Genomic DNA, 24,404 nt, shown 5'->3' on the forward strand with positions numbered 1-24,404 from the left:
CCCAGGGCCTTGTGTTTCTCTCCCATCGTGCAGCTCCTGAGTCATATCCTTTATAATAAAACTGCAATCATGGCTAATCACAGTCGAGCACTTTCCTGAGTCCTGTGAGTCACTCCAGAGAATTATCACCAAAATCAAGGGGAGGCATTGGAGGCCCTGGATTTGCAGTCAGCTAGACAGAGTGTGGGTAGCCTGCTGAAGCTGCCTGCTGACTAGCATCTTAGCTGAAATAGTCTCCCGAGACTGAGCCTTTAGCCCAGGGGTCTGATGTCAACTTGTAATCTAGTATCTGGAGTCAGAATTGAACAATAGACTCTGGAGCCCATGCTCTCGGGGAAGCAGCACCCAGTCCCTCCCAGAGACAGAGCCGAAGGTGGGGAGCAGGAGGTCACTAATGCTGCAATAGGGACACCACCCTACAAGGAGAGAAAAGATTCCCTTTCTCAAAGTAGGGTGGATAGCCTGGCTACAAGGTTCAATACGCCCAGCACAGTAGATATGAGACCCTGAGACCATGAGTAAGTTACTCTTCCTGACACAAGCCATTGCTGAGCTTAGAGAATGTTGTGTCCTGATCGCTCTATTGTAGCTCCCAGAGGGCGCATTGCCCCCAAACCCCCACTGCAGCCCCCAAAGAGCACATTTCTCCAATACCCCCATTGTTGTTCCTGGAGGACACGTTACCCTAATGCCATCATCGCTATTCCTCTTAGTTGGACTTAGCATTTCCTCCCAGCTGCATATTGCTCTCCAATTGTCAGGTTTTAAAACTAATTTTTACTATAATAACCTTTTTATCCCGATTCCAAATTACTCCATTATAAAAGGGCACTTAGAAACCAAAGACTGTGGCTCCCTCGTGGAAGGTGCTTTGGAGTAAGGCATACGCAGAGATCAGGAATCCTCTCAGGGCAGCCAGAGAGAGCGAGACACAGCTTTAATTAACAGTTTCTTCCCAATGTTCCTCCTTTCAGGAGAGGGTAGAGACTCCTTAGAAGCTCACGGCAGGCTACATTTACCTCGAGCTGCTGATCTATGGGCAACAGCAATGCTGTTCTGATTCATACAAATACATCAGGACAGAGAAACTCATCACTTATGCACCATTTTCCTTACTACAGATGTGACAGCATGGAGAATTATTCCTGCCCTGGGGTGGAGATTTTGTTTTATTAAGCATAACACACCTAAGGAGTATGTATGTATGCATGCACTTTCTCTCCGATGACATTAAGCAGACTCTGGGACAGGGAACTGTGTTTAATGGCTATTGGCTTTAGAGGTATCTTACCAGGGGGATCCGGGCACAGGCGTGGAGGCCACAGGTCTATTGCCTTTTGCTTCAGTCTCCTCCCCTCTTACCAGGATGGGTGGAGGCTCCTTTGGATAAAGAGAAGGAGAGAGATGATTGTTTTAGTTCTAAACACTCTCCCTGTTCCAGTAACAAAGAGGAAAGTAACCAAGTGCCCAGGAGGCTCAGCTGTATGTTCCCAGCAATGACTACTGAGTAAAATATCACAGAAAGGATGCTCTCAGTTTGGACAGTCACAAAAAGGCTTGAATTGACAATGGATTACATTACATATACGTGTAGAACAACCTACCAGAGGCAGCTTCTAGGGTCCCCATTTGTTGGCTCTCAGATCCAGAGACAGAGGGGAGTCATGAGAGTGCTACAGATTGGTAGGGGCCAGGCATAGAAAAATGTCACTGAGCTCATATCCAGGCTCATAGGCTGGAGTCACTATGCCATGAAATCCCTATGTACAGTGACAGAGAACCTCCATGCTGCAAGGTATCCTAGACACAGGCAGGGCTAACATCTGGGTCTCTTATGGCAGAGGAAGTGATAAGCCTACTCTACCCTAGACTAGCCTAGGATGGACTCAAACTTGCAGTGATCCTCTTGTCTCAGTCTCTTGTCAATCACCACACTTAGCTCAAGCTGCCATCCTTAAGGGAGAATAGAGTCCTAGACAGGTTTGGCTGCTCTGGAGGTGAGGGTATATTCTCCACCTTTCTGGATTGCTTTGCTCAGACAGCACTCAAAGGGTCATTTTTCAAGGTACGTGTGATTCTGAGGCTCAGCTGTGGTTGGGAAGTGTCCTTTTTTTGTGCTATAAGAAAATGAAGATTTATTCTCTCCAGTCCAAAGCAGCAGCAAATGGACCCTTCTCTGTGTTTATTTCAGATGGCACTGGGGCAGGGGAGGCAAATCTTGTTTGAAATGAAAAGCTCTGGACAATCCCAAGTCCAATAGGGACCCAAAGCCGAGACTCAGGCTGTCATTCATTCCTAGCTGTCCTACTTAAGACAGTCATAAATTCTTGGTTCAACAATGGGCTGAAGCCTAATTCCCACCATGAAAGAGCAACATTAAGAGAGGAGGCTCTGCGAAAGAAAGGTTCTAGTAAAGAAAGGAATTCAGAAAGCATAAATTCTAGGGATGGGGAACTTTCTTGGCATTTGTCCCCCAACCCACCCCACCTCACCATGCCCAACAGTTTACGTGGCTTCAATATCAACCTCAGACCACAACGAAGACGGTGCAGGTGAGATCAAAGGGCAGGTGGATTGTTTTCAGTGACAGCCTGTTTTCGGCTGAGGGTTCCATAGCTGAATAGCAACTTGATATTTTGGAACCTGACTTCGCCAGCAACAATGCCAGGGAATTTTAAGGCATGTACAGGAAATCATGACTGACCACTTGCCCAACCGATTCTAAATGGAGTTAGTAGCCATCCCAGTGGCAGATACACACAACATGGGGTCAGTGTGAGAGAGGCAGCGGTGGCACCAGCGTCTGGCACCAGAAACCAAAGCCCAAGCCAATGCTGCAGCCACAGCTCGCTTTCCTTGTTACTCTTCTGGGTAGGGAGAAAGGAATGCAGCAAGTTATGGACACCCTGGGCATGAATTTCTAATGCAGCGGGAAAGGATCTCAAGTTACTGTGAGAGCCAAGAGCGGAAGTTCTCAACCTCCCTAATGCTGTGACCCTTTAATACAGTTCCTTATGTGGTAGTGATCCTTCTACCATACAATTACTTTATTGCCACCTCTTAACTGTAATTTTGCTACTGTTATGAATTTTAATATAATTATCAGATATGCAGGATTTCTGATATGTGATCCGCCCCAAGGGATATGAATGACTCACGGGTTTAGAACCACTGGCCAAAACAGGTTAAGTCTGGACCTGGAGCAACAGCCCAGGGGGTCAGAGTACACACTTTTTTGCAGAAGACCTGACCTTGGCTCCCAGGGCTCACTGTGGACAGCTCACAGCTACCTGTAACTCCAGCTCCAGGGAATCCAATCTCCTCTTCTGGCCTCCTCCAGCACCCACAATCATGTGCCCATATTCCCACACAGCCACACACCATTTAAATTCTTTAAAATTCTTTTTTTTTAGAAAGAGAGAGACATTCTGAAGAGGTAAATCTGTTGAGTGTAGCTCTTTGGTAAAATCCTTAATAATACAACAAAGCTGCTTCATGTTGACTGTGTTATCAAAAGGGCCAGCCAGTCCCTCCCTACAGGGAAGGACAACAAACCTGAGACAGGAAGAGCTGGTCATAAAAGCACCTGCCCTGTTCTGGTGTGAAGGTAAATCTGAGAAGGTGACTGAAGCATTGGACCCATGATGCACCTGGGCATGTGAATCCCGTGTCTTTCCTGGGTCTCTCATAGCCTCTGCTCTTTGTGACTGATATCTGCCTTCCATTAATGGTTTTTAATTTATACAGCAATCCCTTACACTCATAAGTATAAGAACAAAGTTTTGTAGAATTCTTTAAAGAACTTTCTGGAAAAAGAAAATATCTTTGTTTCCTGTGAGAAAATAAATAAGGTCAGGATAAATAATTAGCTTAACAGAGAGTATTAGGAAGCACTTGCCTTCATATATATATGTGTGTGTGTGTGTGTGTGTGTGTGTATACATATATATATTAATACCAGGGTTTATATTACTAGTCCAATTAGAAAAACTGGAGGGGATTTTCACTGAGAAGTTAATTGAACAATAGAACTCAACATGGAGTCTCTGAGTACCAAATTATTCAAGTAAATGTGGTAGAGTGTAATTTGTGATGGGACCAACTTCTAAATCCGGCAACGCTAGGATCCTCTCCTGCTAATTACCAGGATCTTCTTCATGAGGCACATGCTGGTTATGATTTCCTGTTGGTGATAAAAACAGCTAATCACGGTGTAAAACTCCTGCTTGACGAGGAAGTAATAAAAGTGAATCAGACTGGCAGAAACCAGTAATAAAGCCAGTATTTATGGATGGCACCAGCGAAGCTAGCTGTGTAATTAATATGTAATTCTGGTGTAGATGTGCTGATCTCTTCTGGAAAACCCATGCACCAGAGCATGTTCGAGGCTGCACCAACACACACTTGCGACTGGTGTTCACCATCCAACACTGGTAAGAAGGGTGAGTACGAAGGGGAGGGTGAGCATCAGGGTGATTGTGTCCTGGGGTGAGGCTCGCTGGGGAGCATGGGCCAGGGAGGACAGAGCACTCCCAGTGGGCATGAGGTAGGAAAGCTTGGGAAGAGGAAAGAGGAGAATGTGTTGAAAGGCTCTGAGATACAGAGGCTCCAGGACAGCCTGCTGAGGGCACACGTCCTGTAATTCATTATTCTCAAGTGTAGTGTCATAGAGAAACCCCAGCTCATCCAGAAGCAGGGCTGTGTAGCCATTTGACAGCTGTGGGAAGAATATGGCCTAAAATTTCAATTTTAAAGAAAAATAGCCCTGTCTTGGCATGTCTTTAACAGTAAAACCTAACTTGGAATGGCATGTCTGCAGAAGCCTGCCCCTCACATGTCTTCTCTTCGTTATGAAAACAGATGTAATGTAAACTCCATAGAACCGCATTCACGAACTCCACTAGGTCAGGGGGCTCTGCCTGACCTTGCCTGGGGCTTGCTCTCCCTTGGGGAATGAAGTTTCCAGCCTAGTTTGAGCTGTGGTGCAGGGCAGACTGGCAAAGTCATTTCATAAATGCCTATGAGAAACACGTGTGAGGTGTCCCCGCGCCACATCTTCCACCTGTGGGTTGTAGCTCTAGAAAAGTTCAAGGGTTGACACGCACCTTGTCCTCTTTGTCTCCTGCCAGGTTTTTCCTCTCTGGGGCACGTAGCATCAGCGCAGGAGGACGGGGTGCACGGCTGAGCTCTTTGCTTTTATCTGTGGGACCAAAGCAAAGGTCATTAGTATCCTATTTGCCATGTCAGTCATGATTTCAAAAACTAAGCCAAGATAAAATGTGGCTTTGGAAATCCAAACTGAGTGCCAGTCTACAGAAAGGCCCTGCCATCTTGGCTTTCCAGCTATACCCTAATGACAATGTTGCCCTGACACTGAGACTCAGAGACATGGGTCTCTCACCGGAGCCCTTCCTGACCCAGCCAGGGACAACTCATGACATCTGTGTCTGTGACTTCCTGCAGCCCTCTTCTTGACTTTTTCCTGAAGATGCTGACTGGTCCCAGTCTGTCCCCCACGATCTTTTAGATGAAGAATCCCAGGAAGGATGAGTACATGGAAAGTATCCCCAATAGAAATCATCCAGGACTGGATCAGTCCTGCTGGTGTGTCAGCACATGGTGGGAGGTGGTAAGAATACTACCAGCAAATGGCTAGCCACTGCCGTGACTCAGCCCAGATGGCCCATATGCAAATCTGGATGTGATTGCTTTCCCTGTGCATCCCATGCCCGCTTGGACATTCAGGCGCTTCCTTGGTGCCATCAAACACCATATGGGCCAGTACTCAGCATGGTCTAAATCACCTTTGGTAATGCTGTGTGGCCAGACTACTTGGGTTGGGATGTATAGGACCCAGGCCTTGCCCAGAAAGGACAAGGAACAATGTATGACACAGAACCAGCCTCCAAAAACCCAGCTGATGGCCATCATGCCCACCATGGAGCATCCCTGATGGGTGTGGAGAGGACTCCAAGCTGACCATACCTCCAGCTATCCCTCATCCATCACCAAATAGGTAAGGGGTTTTCGGTGGTTGGAGTGCATGACGTTTGAACGATAATTGCATGAGCAAAGGCATAGAAATAAAGACACAATCTGTCAAGTAGCAAATGAAAGCCAAGTTGAAGTTTAAAGTTTCTTTTCCAAACTATATCTATTTAATGACTCAGAAACCATAGCGAATTCTTTCAGTAAAAGATATTACACTGATGGCTGTTTTAACACCAGAAATAGAAAGGGAAACCAAACAATTCGACCACATATCAGCCCAACAGAAGAAAAACCACTAGAGGAGCAGGAGTAGGCTTCTCGTGGTTTGAGAGACATGACACTGAGACACTTCTGCTTCTCAAGCGGGATCCATTTGACATCAACCTCTACTGGCAAGGCCACATGGGGAAGGTAGGAGAAGGCAGAAATAGCTTCCCATTTGTGTGTGTGTGCATGCCACATAAATATTCACATTTCACATATGTGCGCACAAGTGCAAATATAAACATACAAAAATGGTAACCAGTGACTTCCTCTGGGGAAACATCTGAGCCTGGAGGATGGGGCAGGCAGGGCAAAGCAGGGGAACCACCTTGGCACCTTCCCACCTGCAATCTTTCTTGGTCTACCACTGTGACTTTCTTGCATACTGCCAAAACCATGCTCACTGTCCACACTCCACTTCTGCCACCCATCCGGTGCAGGTTAGTGGATGGGGCCATGCAGATCTGATTTCCACACTGGGCTTGAGGCTATCATCATGCTCGCTGTGGCTCTGTACCCTACAGGCTGTGTCGTCTGCAGAGTTAAGCAGGCAGCTGCAGTGCAGCCTGTTCCTGCGCGGTGAGGAGGAAGATGCTCACTGAGTCCTGTTCAGTTAGCAACTGTGCTTCAGAGACAGAGCGGCTGGGAAGCTCTGACCATGGACAGAGTAGCCATGGAGCACAGACACATCATCTGGACCAGGCAGGAACATGGGTGTTCCATCTCTGGCTCCTCTTCTCCATCTGGGAGTGGGTGTAAGCACCTAGGGGATGTCATGTATGAGGGTCCTTGACCACCACTGTCACTCTGCAGAGGTCCTGGCTGACACTGTTCCCAGAGGACAGAGGGCTGGTGCTTACATCTGAAGGAGCAGCCATTATTATTAGCTCACGATGTAGGCAAGCGTGACAAGCATGCAACCCTGGTGTCATCATGGCTTCCTCCTGTCATTGTATTGCAGGACTGAGCTTCCACACACACCCTTCCTCTCACACAGAAGCCAGATATGCTAACCACAGGGCTCCAGCACAATCAGCCACAGCCACAACCCAGACACATCCCTAGGGCCTGGCCAAACCATCTATCCAATCATTTCAAGATTGGTTTGGAAGAGAGTAGAGTGTAATTCAGGAGAAAAGTTACTTCCCCAGGATGTGTGAGGCCTGGGGTTGGATCCCCAGTATTGACAAAAATAGGAAGAAAGAAAAGGATGAAAGAAGGGAGAAGAAGAGAAAGAAGAAGGAGAGGCAGACAGGTTCACTTTGGGAGGAGCTATCCGCTTTCTATTCAGCTGGATAATCAATCTAAGTCAAAAAACTAAATTGAAGGAAATGGGAGAATTTCTTCACCTATGATGCCAAGCCTTGCTGCTGAGCACATCAAAATTTCTAGAGTTCGTGTTTTCGAGATGGCTCAAAAGCTAACCTCTACAAGCCCAGAATGCTATAAACAGAGAACGCTACACACACACACACACACACACACACACACACACACACACACAAACATGACGGTAGATAGATAGATAGATAGATAGATAGATAGATAGATAGATAGATGGATGGATGGATGGATGGATGGATGGATGGATGGACAGATGTGATTGATTTTGGAAAGACTTCTAGAACTCTGGAGCCAGGCCTGAAGCTCATTCCTTGTCATAGTGTGAAGAAGACCTAAGCACAGGTCTCTGTCCTGACTCCACACTGGGCAATCTGCCTCCACCTTCCACAGAGAAGGCAAGTCGCCGCCACATCACCATCCCACAGACGCGTGGAGAAAGAGCTCATGAATGAGAGAAACGACCGTTTGCTTTGTGACCCCCCCCCCCAAGGGCAAAAATCACATTAAAAATGTATACAAAGAGATGAACCTTGAAGTTAGCCTCCCAAAGTGAGTAATTTAATGGTCTAAAGAGTCAAGTGGACAGAACTTTATTGCTCTGAGGCATAAAACAGGTACAAGGCCATTCAGTTAACAGTAGCTGTAGTGCTTGCTTCTTCACACCCTCCAGATTCACTGTCATTGACATTGGCCTTGGGGTAGGACAAAACTTGATGCTTCTGTGCCTTCTTTAGGCACCTGGCAACTGAACGTGTTTTCAACTCAGTAAGATCCCCAGCTTGCTGTCCAAAAGTGAAGGACTCACAATGGAGACATGGTTGGTTAGGTCATTGGCCAAGTTATTGTACTCAGACCCACCTACCCGAGAGGTCAAGGCAAGGTTACAAGCTCCCATAGTGGGAAATTGTGGGGTATCTCTGGAGACCAGTCCTCATCCCAAACATCACTAGCAAGACTCAGGTGTGGTCAGAGGGGCAAAGCACATCCCTGACTTTCATTGCACCTTGTAAAAGACTCCAGCTCTGGGTTCAGCCTACGCCCCCTGGGGATAGGAGAGCAACGTTTGTTTAGAGGCTTATAGACAGGAATGAGGCTCTTAGTTTGCCTCCCCTGCACCCTAAGAAAGGGGATAGGCAAAGGTTTGGACTGAGGTATATGCAAGCGTGAATAACCATAGTAGGAAGTCTGGCTGTCCAGAGGACTGTGACGACAGAACTGGAAAGAAATGTAGAGGTGGAGCAGCAAGAGGTAGCTCTTGGGAGAAAGAATTCCCACACTAGAGTTGGCCAGGGAGGGCCTAGAGACCCCTGTCCTTGTACCTCGCATGCAAGCCTCATAGACAGGATGAGGAAAAGTGGGGCAAGCATAGGTGCAATTGACTCCTGCAAAGTGTGACCCAGTCCAAAGCAGACCCAGGTATGGAAAGAGAAAAGCCAAACATCAAGGGAAGTTCGATGCTCTGATTACGGCTACGGACTTCACATATTTAATTTCTCAACTGAGACCTATTTTGTGAGTGGAAGTGAGTGGATGAGATTTTACTACCCAAGAACGAGCCACAAGCCATTTGGTTTGGACTTTATCCAAAATGCCATAAAGAGCAAGCTGTACGGAACAAGGCAGGATGGACTTTGCAAGAAAGACGCAAGGCTGGGTTTGCTTCTGCACAACACACTCTGTGCTTACAGTACAGTGACCATGGAAGAAGACATGCATGCATCTTCTGAGGATATGCAAATTAATAAGTCAGTAGAATTGGCAACAAGGCCAGGAGTCTGTAATGCTAGTCTTGAACAAAGGAAGCCTGGCTTACATTTATTCCCCCACCCCCATTATCTTAGGAAGGCATACTGAAACCTTTATTTTACTGGAAACAGTTGATCTTTGGAAAGATCAGATTTTAAAGGCTAGCCTTGGAGATTCATGGGTTTATATTGGTCCTCTTGAGTGCTTCTTGGAGAAAATATTTCTGATGATCATTTTAAAGCCCTTCATGGCAGACACATACCCCCCGAACACCTGTGACAAATGTCTGCACCTTGCCCTATGCAGTCTCCTTAATCGCCAACTCTTTTTAACAGCCATTGATTTGGCAGACCCTGCGGAGGTGCCTGGAGGAAGCTCCTTGGGCCCCCAGACATAATTGGGTCTGCGCCTCAGCCATTCCACTGTGGAAGTGCTTACTCTACAGCTCTCCGTGGGCCACTCGCAGGGTCCACTCTGACATGCTTAAGTACTCTTTGCTTTGGGCCTCTCCACAGACTCGGATGATGCCATCGTAAAGGACTCCCTGAAGTGGCAGAGAGAGCTGCTTTATGGAGCAAAATCAACAAGTTGTAAGACTTCAAGCCCCCATGTACCTGGGGCAGTGCAGAATACATTTCCACCCAGGAGCAAGGCATGATGGAAAATGCCTTCCCTGCAATCTGTCTATTGATCAAGCCTGACACTGATTTGAAGGCTCCCCGTTGCCCTCTACTTTGATTTTTCTTCTTGGCAATGTTGAGGACCAGGAGAAATGGGATGATGGCAGGATAGTCTGTGAGCACAGTGTCAGAGTTGTGGAAGTCACGGGAAATGGCAGGTGTTTGCTTACTGTTCCCAGGGTTTTACACAGTGCCCCTTGGTGGTTCAGAGAGGTAAGAGAAGGGATGCTATCAGTCAGTGCTTCCCGAGGGCTGTAACAGCTGGCCCATGAAGAGAGACTAGGTTCCTCAGAACCCTTGGAGGTGCAGCCAAAATAAAATCTGGAGTTCAGGGACCAGTGCAGTGGAAGTAGGGGACAGAACTGTCCTGATGCACAGCCCCAGGAGTAGGACAAGGAGTTTACCACCTGACTGGAGAACCCATCCCAGGATGCATAGACCAAGCATGGGATCTGCCAGAAAGGCTTGGATCACAATGATAGATAGCCACACTAGCACTATCCTCAGAGATCTCCTCTCAGGGAGGGAACGACAAGATAGCAACCACCACTCAGTGGAGCCACTGCCAAGCTCTGCTCAAGCCCTACAGTCAGCTAGAGGACACGCCTGGGCTCCTGGCGTCTGTCTGTGAGATGATCCTTCAGCCTCTCTAGCTCCTGACTCTCCAGCTTTGCTCCAGGGAACCTCACAAAGTTCCACAAAACTGAAGATCATTTTCATGGCAACACAAATCACTTCCGAGTCCCCCTAAATTTTTCACAGGTTGTGATTTCAGAGTTGACAAGCGACAGGGAGAATTGATTTTCCACCCATTTTTATTTTCTTGGAGTTTCCTATGCCAATGAGGTGGTAAAACACCCAGACAGGAGGGCAGGGCTGAGCTTCCTCAAGGTGTGGAGATCCTGGACTGTAAGACCATCCCAGCCCTGAAGGGTGACCCGTGCCATAAATACACCAGTTTCTCCATTCCCCCATTGTTCCACTTGACTTTAGGGGACTCCTATGTCACCGCTGGACAGAATAGCCTATGAGGTCATGGGTCAGATTCCCTAGAACATTACAGAACCTGAAACAGTCTGGCTGCCTGATGCAGGTAAACCACATGAGGCTATGGATGCAGGAGCATCACCCATAACAGTGCCAGCTATATGAAGGAGATAGTAACATAGCTGTCCTGTGGGTCAGGAGGAAGAGGAGGACCTGAGATATACTTAGGCTCTTTGATGACGCTATATATGGCAAGCAGGTTTCAGTATCCATGATAGTATTGGACAATGCTATAGGTCCCCCCAGAAAACTGTTTCAAGGCCACCAGAGCTCTGTAGCCACCCACCCCAGATGCGGTCTGTGACCTGCTATGTCCAGAATGGATAGTATGTACATTCTGAATCCAGTCAATGACCACAGAGCCAGCTTCCAGTCTACATCCCTGGCCCCCATGAGCTTGCATCCAGATGTGAACTAGTGGGCAGTGAGTAACCTTGTGCAATTTCAAGAGTAACACTATTCCAATCTCCACCCTACAGTTGAGATGTTTTAAAGGCAGGAACATTAAATTAGACCATTCCTAAAAGAAAGCACATATCTTGTACGTGCTCTGGGGTCAGCACGTGGCAGTAGTGGGGCCTGGCTCCAGGCTTGGAGTAGGAAAGAGGGTTAACCAATAGGCTGAAGGTGGAGAAGAGGCAGGCCCAGAGAAAAGGCAGAAGCACAGGTTGGGACAGAGGGGGCAGGAAGAGAGCCATTTATGTGGCCTTAAAAAATGTAGCAGTTTTCCCAAAAAGCTTAAGTCCATTTCAGGAGCAGGCTGGGTTATTCAAGCAACACCTCCTCCATTCAAGCATGGACTCACAGCTGGTGGGAGAAGGAAAGCAGAGATGTACTCCCATGTCTGACGAGGTTGTGCTGCTCCCTGGGAATCTGGTGCTCTGGGAAGCTCGGGTCCATACACACAGCCATTCGTGTATACACACAAGTTCATATGCAGAAGCATATGTATACACAGAAACAAGTATAGATACGCAGGTACACAGGGATATGTGCACACACAGGTATGCACACATACAGGCACATGTACCTATATGCAGACATGGATGCACACATACATACTCATGGACACAATTTAGGTTTCAACTTCACAGACGAAGGAGATATCCCTTTTCCTTTTAGGATCCACACCAGGGCAACACAGTCCTCCCATTTAAAGTCAGTTCCTACTTATTTTTTTTATCTGTAGATGTGTTCCGAGGCTGGTGGCCATTTTTATTTTCAGTCTTTCTGCCTCTACATTCTTAGGCAGTTACAAAATCTCTCCCTTCTTTTTGGTCCCAGGGTGTTTTCAAACTTCCTGTAACAATAGCTGCTTCGCAAGGGCCACGGACCACTACAGTGTGTTTACTTGGGTGTCTGAAGAGTGAGCCCCACAGCTCCCATTGCACACGATCACAGCACAAGAGACTCTGAGGAGGATGGGGTCTCCTCAGGGTGTGTGTGTGGGAACCGGGGGCTGATGGCGGGTGTTTTGAACATTTGCATCTCGGGGTCACAGACTTACTTCGTAAAAGACAGCATATTAAAGCAAGATGAAAGCACAATTGAAATTCCCAGGAGCTTAGTGGGGACACCGACACTGCGAGGGTCCCTCCCCCAGTACCATACTGTCATCTCCACAGAATACTGACAACCTTTCTCACTGCCTTCCCCTCCATCCACTGTTTATCCACTCGCCCCAGACCAGCACATCAACTCCTGTTCCCAGGGCACTCTATGTCCTCTTCTCTGAGCGTACCCAAGTCTGCTGATGCTCCAGCTGTCTGAAAAGCACTCAGAGCCAGGCGTGAGACGCCTGAGATCCCACTTATCAAGGCACAGCTAGGGGGAGTGAGAGGCATTCAGGCAGGAATGTATGCCTCCTTTATCTAAGCCCATCTCAAGGGCCCCTGGGATCCTCGGGCCCCATCGGAGGTGTCCATCACATTACAAATGCTCTGGGGATGCAGACCCTCGCTTGCTACTTCTTGCCTTCATTAAGTCAAATCAGAGTCAACAGATGGGAACGTGGCACTGTACTCCAGAGAGCCACAGATAATCATCGTGTAACAAGAAAACAAAGCGACGCTAGTAGCTCTGTGGTACCAACTTCACGGACACGAGTGTATGGCAGCTCCTACGCACTCTCAAGAAGTCCCCACGTGAGTGTTGCCATCCCTAAGATTCCCGCTCATGTGGCTTTAGTTCTGTCTTTCAGCCTATGCCCTGTTACTCTCATGGCTTGCTGTCAATACCCATCCCTGCCTCCCTCCATCACAAGCCAAGCAAACGGTCACACTGAGGGTCGTGGGAGCTGGAAATGTGAGACAGGTAACTGTCAGAGCACGAGACATTGCATACTGTATATTATATAGTATATTACAAATATAAGAAAACATAAACAAGCTTTATTGCCATATTGAAGACTTTTTTGAGATTATAACATAAATATATCATTTTCCTTTACCTTTCTACCCTCCAAACATGGTCTCATTTTCACTAACATGTTGTCATACACACACACACACACACACACACACACACACACACACACTCCTAAAGGCGTCTAAGAATTGTCTAGAGTGGCAGGGATAATATCCAGGGAAGAACACACCAACTGATAGCAAATGGCCAGTCCCTGAAAACACTGAAGACATTTTAAGTCTCTTGTCTACTGCCCACTATGAGCATACAGAGGATATGAGACTCTAAGAGGGGTTGGTGCCAGTCTAAGGTGCATTTTGACAAGGTTAAAACTAAGCGCGACTGTCCTAGTATTCAAATACTGGCATTCGTCACTTCATGTTTTAGGACTCCCTCAAAGTACCTTTTTATATAACCTTCGGTTAAATATAGAAGAGAAAGGCCTGATTAAATGTATCCATTTTCTAAATTGCAACATTAAATTTTATCAAATAGGAACATTTTATAAGAATAAGACTCAATATTAAAGCAATCGTAACACAAGAGAGAGATTTGTTGCAACTGCACCTCTAGCATGGGGTAACTATAAGCACAGAGTGGATCCCAGCTTAAGTTACGCCATTACCTCCCAGGATGACAGTGCTGCTGGGTGTCTGAGCTGTGTGCTGTGTTCAGAAAGACATCCTCTTGTCACTCTGTTCTTGTGATTTGAGAGCTTGGGACCTCACCTCAGGCTGGGAAAGGTGTGTTCTCCAGCACTGGACCTGAGCTCATAACCCTGAGGCCTTGGGATCTACAGCTCTCTGGCCACCAAGGGAGAGAGTCCCACAGTTCTTTGCCAGGACATGAAGGAAGAGGGGTGCCAGGATAAGGAGAAAGAAGGAGAGTTGCAGCTGGATCAAATGAGAGATGCCTGTCTCTGTCTAGCTGATCTGAAAAGTCAGCCGACAGGCTGAGACAGTAGCTACCCCTTCTAGAGAGAGATCTGGGCGAAGTCAGATGGGCCAAGTGTCAAAGCCCAACTCAGCCACTCAGCAGCCATGAAGGATAGTTGCTTTTCTTCTCAGTTTCCCTTTCTCCTACCACAAAACAGGATGATGGCTCTGGACCAAGATGCTAAGTCTGCAGTGCCATGTGATACACAATATGATAGGTGTTCTTGATACAGGGTTCCAGCGCCTATTGAACCAAAAAATCTATTCGAGCTTGTCATATGCTCCCCAAGGCCCATAGCTTTGTGGTCTTGTTTCTCCTGGGGGCCTCATACTGGGAGAACTTCAATAAGTTGATAAAGTAGAAGAAGCAAAAAGCAAACACCTAAACACAACTCAGACATAAATCAGGATTTATGATTAATTCATCCTAGGGCACCGTGTTTGCATTGTTTAAATGACCAGACATTTAGGCAGCCCAAGCCCAATGCACAAGAGTACTTACTGTGCTGGCAGTCCCACATTATGGGATCCAAAGGTGATTTTAGAGGAACACTGGGCTCCCTGTGCAAGTTCAGTGAGCAGCTTTTGATTTACAGGCCTGCTGCCTGCGCATGCGCCTGTGCTCTTCTCCGGAGAGCTCAGATTGAGTCAACGCTGACTTCTGCAGGACTAATCTACATGGAAATGCAATCCTCACCTAACTGATTTATTCTCGCATTTAGATGTAATAAAATTAATAGCGCAGTTCTCGGCTCAGCTGATGAAATTAACTCAGACTTTCTTAACCAACTTCTTCAGTTATTTTCTCTATTTTCAAAAGGCAAGCTATCCTAGTCATTTGATACAAATGGCTTTAATTAGCTTAAGGCAAACATAACCTTTAAAGAATGCAGGCTTGGGATCGTGGGTCCTGCACGGAAGGATGGGAACGGTGCTATGCACACAGATTTCCTTTGTCACATCAGGGCCGTGCCATCTGATTTGAGCTGGCATCAAAGCAGACCAACCACCTATCATTTGGAAGACCAATCTTCTGCCGAAGCATCAAGAAGCCACCCTGTCACGAAAGCCAAGCAGAGCACATTTGTATGACAAGGACAGTACTTTTCAGAGGATGGGGAGAGAGGCCCAAAGTGGCTGCGTCCTTACATTATGAACCACAGCAGGGACTGGATTGCCTTAGAGGCTGCAGACATTTTCCAGGGAACTTGCAACTTTAATGCCTATTTCATTTAGTAATAGTAAAAATTTAAAGTGACCGGTCCTGACTTACTTACTGTGAAGCACCTGGTAAAACAAGACCTTCTGGAAAACACAGTTCTTCTCTAGGGTCCATCTTTCCAATATCCCATTGCACTGCACCCCAGGGATTCCTCACTCCTTATCACACTAGAATTGGGATTTCTGGTCCACAAGCTAACACTTGTGTTTGCAAACCTGACACTGGGCTTCCCCTGCCCTTCGCTGCTTCTCTCTCCTTGCCCTCTGCAGGGTAGAAGCCAATCCCATTTTTTCCTCACCAGATCTTACTCTCAGGAACCCATCACTGCCCAGAGTCCTCCATTCCCCCTTGAGATTTCATGATCGTGTATCTACAGAGTGACACCGTTCCCATCTCTGCCACTTACAGCACCCCGGCCCCACTCCTCAATATGAACTGGGGACTTGACCTCCCTGGGTCTCTGGACCACATGGAGGACAGTATGTTGACTAAAGAGCAGATTAAAATCATTGGCCACTGTGTGGTCTTCTTTCCCAGAAGACAGAAACCTGTCCACAGCTCCACTTTACAGGTGAGGCTCAGTCAGCCGCCTTGAGCTGGCTCTGCCCCCAAAGTGACAGGAAGAGCGAATTGCCCCTGGGACCCACCCCACTGCTCCTTTGTGCCTCCTTGGCTCATGTTCTGGGGACTTACTTCCCTTTCTGCCTGGCAAAGCCCTCCTCTTCTCAACAGAGTCCCACTTCCGACACCCCCACAAAGTCTGCTGCCCAGGCAGCCTCAATGAACAAGGTTCTTACCGCCTGGGTGATTTTAAACACGGTTTGCACATTTCCATCCTTGTGCATCACACGTAAAGGACCTGCCTCGTGTCTGTGAGCTCTGGAAACAGAAGTCATGTCTCTTAATGCTAAATTAATTATAAATCAGCTGCGTGATTGACACACATTAATTGCCCAATAAATGCCGTGTAGCTGACTACATGAAGACCACAGTGAATGACCGGCTAGCCACAGGAAGGGACAAATAGACTTGTCATCTGCCCTTCCTGCTTCTCCTGTGGAAAACAATCAAATGAAAGAGAAGCAAGCCAGAAATTAAACAAGCAGAAATACACAGGGCCCAGCAAGAGCCAGGACACCTGGCTTGGAAATTCTGTGGCCAGAACAAAGCTACAGTTGTGTAAAGATCTCAACAGTGAATGGCAGGCGGGGGCCACTGGGGGGGTGCACCACCTTCCGATGAGAACTGGATGCCACTGCACTCATTCCGAGAGCACAGCAAGGGCAGGTTGTCACCCATTCTGAGGTGTGAATGGACAGCCATACCAGCAGCGGAAATAAGAATAGCTGTGGGAGTCAGATCAACAGGGTCACGGGGGCTCATAGAAGAGAGAAGAAATCAGGCTTATTCAGAGCCTCCACATTATTAGAGACTAGAGAGGATGCTCTTCCCACCAGACAAGAGTGCAATGTTAGCACTGAGGATCACTGGGGGCCATGGGTTCTCGGTTTTTTGGATATATACACTGTGATAGTCACATGTGCCTAAATATATATTTATGTCTTCCAAGGTCCAGCTGATCTAGTGTCAAGAGGTCTATCCTACCTCATCTTCCCTCTGTGTTCTGTCATCCTGAACCTCAGGACACATGTCTCTGGACTAGCAGGGAACATTCTGCCTGGTGATCCTCTCCTGACACACAGGAGCTGACATTTAGAGTCCCTACCCTGACTGAGCTCAGAGGGGTATTAGCAAAGACATGCCTGTTTCTCTGTACCACACTTCATCCTTCCTGACTCTCTCATGAGAAACTCAGGCTTAGGACATTTGCTGCATCTGGATGAAGGATATCCCTGGGTTTCCTTGAGGTCTTGAGTTTGAAAAGTCTTGATGCCTCCTCCACTATCCACAGTCACAGCCTGACCTAAGTGGAGGGTCAGACCTTTGCATTGTGTAAGGCTCCTGTGCTAACCCAGAAAGTTCTGTGTCCAGCAGCTTTGGAAGGATGTAGCCCCACCAATTAAGAGAGGAGAAGAAACAGGCGTCATCAGAAGTGTGCACTCTGTGCTCTTCCTCTGACCCCAAGGTTTGGGGCCTGATTCCTGTTATCAAAGGGTCCCTTTGGGCATGAGGGGAATGCATCCTCTCCATCCCAAGTTGCTCTTTGCCTCCTGAGAAGCAGCCTCCTCCTTTGGTCCCAGCATACTTCCTGGGCAAGGGGTGGCAGGGACTTTGCCATTCCTTGCCTCCTCTGGTATAATTAAAGTGATGCATGCTCCTGCTTTTGACAAGAAGATGGAGGGCTTCGGCACCATGGTGGCTAATTGGTGGCGTTATTTATGTGTTTCAAATGCTTGTGACGTTTCCTGGCTGTTTCTGTTACAATTAGTCTTGTCGATGGCGAGGTTTATGAGTTGAGCTAGCGGGGATTAAAGTACTGCCTAACAAAATGGAACACAATGCAAACGAGTGTGCCCTGTTAGTCTCCAACTCAAAGCACCAAGGGAATGGGTGTCCAAGTTTTACAGGGAAATCATGGGTCCTTCTTTCCAGCAAGTGCCATTAGCAAATCCAGGCCAGAAACTCAAATCCAAGGCCCACAGTGGACAGGAAGAAACCCATGGCATGTATCCACAGAGGCGATTTTACTTTTGGACAGTCCCAAATGTTGAATCAGTACCAGGAAACAAAGGTGAAGTCTGTACTTCATTTGTTCTTTGTTCCAACAAAGGGCAGCAATGTCAACTGCGTTAATTCTGGGCTCTTCTAGAAAATTCAAAAGGCAATTTATACAAGTGATTCAATAGTTTTCACTTTGTTTTTTAAAGATGGGTAAATAAATATCTACCTTCATGACTGCACACTTTAAATGAACTTAAACAGGTGCCATCTTATATTCATGATTTTAATTTCAAAATGTAGAGACAGATCAGCAGGACCCATTCCCCTCCACTCACACCCAGCCACACAACTCTCGGGACAAGGTGAATTTCGCCACCCTTTATTTGGTTTATAGATGTTTCATTCATTTACAGCAATATTGAGTTTGTATTTCCCTTTGGTTTCTCCTATTCACTAATGCACCATGACACACACCTACTTTGAATATTCTTTTAAAATACAGTGTCTTTGGAATCCAGGTAAATAAAGCCCACATCAATCCTTTTTCTTTTTCATTGCACGCACGTACATGCATGCATGCGTGTGTGCATGTGTTTGTGCGGGGGTGTCAACCTCAGGGGTTGTCCCTCTCCTTCTACCCTGTTTAGTACATGGTCTCTTCTTGTTTACCACTGCAGAAACAATCTAGCCCTTGAGTCTCCATGTTTCTGTCCAGCTCCACCTCCCTCAGAGTAGGCGTTCTGGCATTACCAACCTGTGCTCTTGCATCTGCATTTTTATGGATTTGGGAACCTGCGCTCAGGTCTTCATTCTTATACAGGAAGTTACTTATACCCTGAGTCATCTCTCCAGCTCTGATGTCACTGTCCTTAATGACTCAATACGCACCGCATCACATTTTAGTCTGTAGGTCACCATCATGGATGTAGGCAGAAAAGTCAGTGAAGGTCGTTTGCAAAACTCACAGAACTTTTGCAAAGAGCAGCCCTGAACACTCTGACTGGATAAACATTCCAGGGGACTTCTGTGAGGATAAGCCCTCAGAAGAGGTCAGGTCAGTCCAGATGATACCCTGGACTAATCCCTGAGACACCTCTCACTGGGGTGCTCTTTTTTTTTTTTTGCCCCAGCGATGTCAAGGGACAAAGAGTGTGTGTGAGTCCTGTCCCTGTAGCCAGACAACGGCATCGAGAATGCCTCTGAGCACTCCCAGGCCAGGACATCCATGTATGTGCTTCTGTGAGTTCCTTATTCTCACTTCCTGTCCATCTTCCTCAAGGATTCTGGACCTGTCTGTCTCCGAGATTTCACCTGTCTATGAACTCTGGGAGCTACATTACCGACTGATCTGGCAAGACATGCCTATTGGAACAATGGTGGCACAGACATCATGAAAATAACCAAATGGTTTCTATTTGAATATAATTGGATGAGGGATAATTAAACTCCACAGGATGAAGCCCATATATGGCACCATTATCAGGACAAGAAATTGTGGCTAGAGAGGCCATTGGCCCTAGGGGAGAAAGTACTACTATTTTTTTTTAGGATAAATAAACATAATATGAAGCTGATTCTTAATTACTTATCATTATACCCATAGCTTGCATCTCTCAATCCTCACCCGAGAAGCTTCTATTTGTAGTAGATGGTGATGAACACAGAGATTCATAGTGCAGAGAAGAAGACTGTGGAGCCCTCCGCCCTAAGTGGGACATCTATATTACACCTGCTCCTTTCAAGGCTAAGGGACGATTGCAGAAGAGGGTGGGGAAAGTGTGTGACAGCCAGAGGCAGTGATGGCCGCAAGGACACTGTATCTGGAACACAGCTGGGCAGCTGCACGTGTGAACTCACAGCATATGACAGCATGCATGAGCCTCCTGCAAGCTCAAGCGAGACCAAGTCCTCGCAGGCAGAGGGGAGGTGGGTATGAATTTCTACCCTAGCTAAGTAAGGAACTGCTTGCCACTAATGGCAGCTGGGGGAGGGAGAGTCGGTTTTCTTTAGGGGTGTGGCCCCTGCTAAGCTGACCATGCTGGGGGGGAGGGATGCCACACATACAAGTGTATATGAGAAGCACAAATGGATTTGATTGGTAAAAACAAGGACACAAAGTTGGGTGGTGAGGGAAAGGGAGGGGGATCTGGATCTGGGAGGAGTTGGCAGAGGGTTGAATATGATCAAGACACGTGATACAAAGTTCTCAAAGAACTAATAAAAAAGGAAGAAAAATAATAATTAAATAGCACAAATATCAGATTCTGCAGAAAAATAACAGACTTATGTTAAAGTATGTCTAAGTTGTTTTCACCCCCACTTTTCTGTGCTGCATATTACTCAAACAGTTCTGCATTGGAAAGTCATTTTTGAAGCGTCGTTTCCAGTGAATGGAAGTTTCTCCCGAGGCATCAGGAATGAAATCACCCATCAATCTCCATATCCAATGTCATGGTGTCAACACAGACACACGCAGGGAGCTTTGCTGTAGGTCACAGGGCTCTGCTTGTCATATCTACAGATCACCATGGGAACCACACTATGTGTAAGGCTGTGGTCCTATAGATGTCTCACTGCCCAGAGTGAGAACTCAAATTTGGCCAGTTTGAGTTATCAACAAAATGATAAGCAGAGACACAAATATGAGAACAGGTGTTTACCTCAGCCAAAAGCAAAACGTCCAATTCTAAGTATCTAGGAAAAGGACTCCCGAAATGACACCAGAGCCTAAACTCAGAAAGAAAATGAGGAATGGGGGGGAAAGAGGAAGGGAAAAAGAGGAGAGAGGGAAGGCAGGGGAAAAATGGAAACAGAAGAAGAAAGGGAGCATACTGAACCATTGCTTAAATATGTCATATTCAGTGACAGAAAGAAGTTTTCATGGGCCATCTTCCACCCCTGCACAGGTTACCCACATGGCCCTATGTCTACCTGCTCCCACAGTGCCAGCTCCTGCAGGGTAATGGACATCAGGACCTGCCACCTAGCCCTGCACCTTCCTGCCACGTGTGATGGACATGCGGAAGCTGTGCCTGACTTGATAAGATATTCCTTACTGAAAAGTGGCAGTGAGTTCCTTACCCCTCCACAGCAGCAGAGCTAAGACTCCCCACTCGTGTCCCCTTGGCTAGACCCAGGCAGGAGGGAAACAGTGATGAAGGCGGACTCTAAGGGCATGTAGTCTCAGTGGGGCATCCTAGCCGATTCTCTAGGAGCACATAGCATGGAAAGCAACCCTGGGGGCACTCTGGTGCCTTGGCAGAATCTAAAGGGAGAATCGCAGAGCTCGTGCCTCTAGCGTTTCTAAGGACCCATCCTTGACGACTTAAGACCATTCCCTTTGCTCGGTATTTTAGCACACACACTGTCTGTGTCAGTGGGCTGTTTTATGGGCACAATCCTAACGGCGCCTAGTGCTTCAACAGAGACACACACTACGATCTATTGGGCTCTTGTCTGACACACACACACCTTTTCCATCCTTAATCCCTGTTCTAAGTTTTGTCTCTTGAATATCTTCGCTAATCATCCTCTGGGGATCCATAAGGGCCTTCTACACATACAGGTGTCATTAAGTCTAAGATCAATCAGGCTCTCCTCCAAGTCTTGCTGCCTTTATCTCACTTGCAGGGTTCACAATGCCTTGGGCTCACCGTGTACCTGCCAGCATTCCCCGGGGATGAGGAAAGAGGGAATGGGAGATTTTAAAAAGGACTCGCAAGGGCCAGGCAATGTGGAGTAGGCTGGGGGAGACCACCTGGTCTAGTGGGGTGGAGGCATTAAAGACAGACGGGCTGACAATGTTTCCAGGCTACATACAGTGGCTGGTAGTGCAAGGGTAAGTCGAGAGTCCTGACTCCAAATATGTTGTCTAGGGTCTACTAATGCCAGCTGCTACCTGTAAGTGTCCACCCTGGGAGCAGAATGATCCCACCACAAATCACGAATGTGTGTCTCTGCATCAAAGCTATCAGAGAGCAGCTGAGACTGGAGGTGGCAATGTCACCACAGGGTACACTTCCAGTCCTGTTGTTAAGTAAAAAAAGTCATCTCGCAGAAATCAGTGGACTAACAATCTCAAGTTTACAACTCCCCGGGAGTGCAAGGTCCTGGAAGTGACCCCAAGCTCTGCAAAACAAACAACAGTACAAAATCTTGTGTGGGATTGGGGGGTGTGTGTGGGTTCTTAGTCTTCAGGTACAAGGCCCTGGATTCTATTCCAAAGAAGAAAACAAGGAAGGAAAGATGGGAGGGAGGGAGGGAAGGAGGGAGGGAGGGAGGGAGGAAGGAAGGAGAGAGGGAAGGAGGGGAGGGGAGGGAAGGGAAGGGAGGGAATGGAGGGTGAGTGAATAAAAGAGAAGAAAAACAAATTTTCACCTCTATGTGGACATTTGCATGCACATGCAGAAAATTCACTGCCGTCACTACCCTGTTTCTAGAAGTTTCTTCCACGTTAAGAATAGAGAAGGATTTTATGTGCTTCTAAACTGGGAAGGAGGAATGTATTCTGAGTTACAGTTTCCATTTTTAAAAAGAGAGTGATTGCCTTTTGTAGCTTAGCTAGAAAAATACATTTTGAAAGAATTAAGAATTGATAGATATGGACTGAACGGGTTGTATTTACATATCTATGCACATGTGTGCATGCATGCATGTGTGTGTATATGTGTGTGTGTGAAATAAAAGAGCAAAGGAGGGCAGGTATATGGGAGAGTTTGTGGGGAGGAAAGAGGAGAAATTGATGTAATGGCATTACAATCTCAAAAATAAAAAGAATTAAAAAAAAACAAAACAAAAGATATGCCAAAATGGTCAGCTGTCTTGAGATTGGCAGGCAAGCACTTTGCATGAAGAAGACTGGAGTGGGGGGGCTCATTCCACTCTGCAGATTTGATGGCAAGAGGATCAAGGCTACAACATGTCTGGTTTGCTTGATTCATCCCACGTTAGCCAGGAGCACCACTCACAATTCCTGAACCTAGAACATTATCCTTCAGGTCCTTCTTTTTCTTAAAGCCATGCCAGGGAGCTGGGGAACCCTGTGGTCATCTCACAGCTGGGTGAAAACTGCCTGCCCAGAGTGGCCAAGCCTTGGATCCTCCGAGACTGGGGGAGGGGAGGATTGTGTTGCTGTGTTTCAGGACTCCAGCTATAGCCCTACAACTCAGAAGGGGTGGGGACTCTGAATAGAGAGCCACCTGTCTCCACAGCAGCACTGTCGGGACAGGGTGTGGGTCACTGAGCAAACATCACCATGTTGGTAGAACCAAGGAAGAGAGCCAGTGTGACAGATGCCTCCTGCCAGGCAATGCTCAACTCACTGGATTCATGTCTCAGCAACCCAGCAGTCTTTGCTGGGCTCCTGCACCAGAGTCCTAAGAGGCCTCTTGGATATCAGTGGGCTCAAATGATGGGCAGCCATCTAAGACTGCTCCAAGGAGGAGCAGAATTGTCAGCTGGGCAATGTGATACTCACACAGCTGGCGATTTTGCTAGAGAATTATAGCTTCTTCTCTTAATTATAGTCACTTGATTGGATCATGTGGCTCTTGGGATCACTCGCCTAGACTGCGCTCCAGAAGACTGCACTGAAAAGGGCTGTCACTGGAGATGCCCTCTCCAAATCTGACTTTACTTATTATTATTTATTTATTTATTATACATACAGTGTTATGTCTGCATGTATTCCTGCAGGCCAGAATAGGCACCATATCTCCATATAGATGGTTGTGAGCCATCAGGTGGTTGCTGAGAATTGAACTCAGGACCTCTGGAAGAGCAGCCAGTGCTCTTAGCTGCTGAGCCATCTCTTCAGCCCCCAAACCTGACTTTCTCTCCAGCTGTATCAGGCTTAATGTCATTTTTCTCTAAGCTGTCCCCATCATTGCTGTCCAGGCCCCAGAAGTACAAGGTGCTCAGCTCTGGGTATGCATGTGCAGAGGGCCTTAGGGGGCAGCTCCTCTGGGTGTTTTTCATGTCTGCAGGTTGAGAACCGGTTTAGGGATGGTGCTTAGCCAGAGAAAAGTGTTGACTTCAGCTGACCCTGACACAGACTCACCATTACAGGCTCAAAGACTGTCTAGACACAATATAACAATGAAAGTAAAGGCAGTTAGGGTACCCAGGGCACCCAAAACCTCTACTAAG

The 24,404-nt window shown here is 47.1% G+C and overlaps 1 protein-coding gene across 1 annotated transcript in view; it reads right to left on the bottom strand.

The window, feature by feature from the left end:
- Tcerg1l (transcription elongation regulator 1 like) overlaps positions 1-24,404 on the bottom strand; it is a 200,177-nt gene that overhangs the window by 62,263 nt on the left and 113,510 nt on the right. The window contains exons 5-6 of the mRNA XM_038317579.1: positions 5,106-5,200; positions 1,292-1,380 (exon numbers count right to left, since the gene is read on the bottom strand). Of these exons, the coding sequence (XP_038173507.1) occupies positions 1,292-1,380; positions 5,106-5,200 (184 nt within the window). The remainder of the gene's footprint in view (positions 1-1,291; positions 1,381-5,105; positions 5,201-24,404) is intronic.

Source organism: Arvicola amphibius, chromosome 1, assembly GCF_903992535.2.
Source record: "Arvicola amphibius chromosome 1, mArvAmp1.2, whole genome shotgun sequence".
NCBI lineage: Eukaryota > Metazoa > Chordata > Mammalia > Rodentia > Cricetidae > Arvicola > Arvicola amphibius.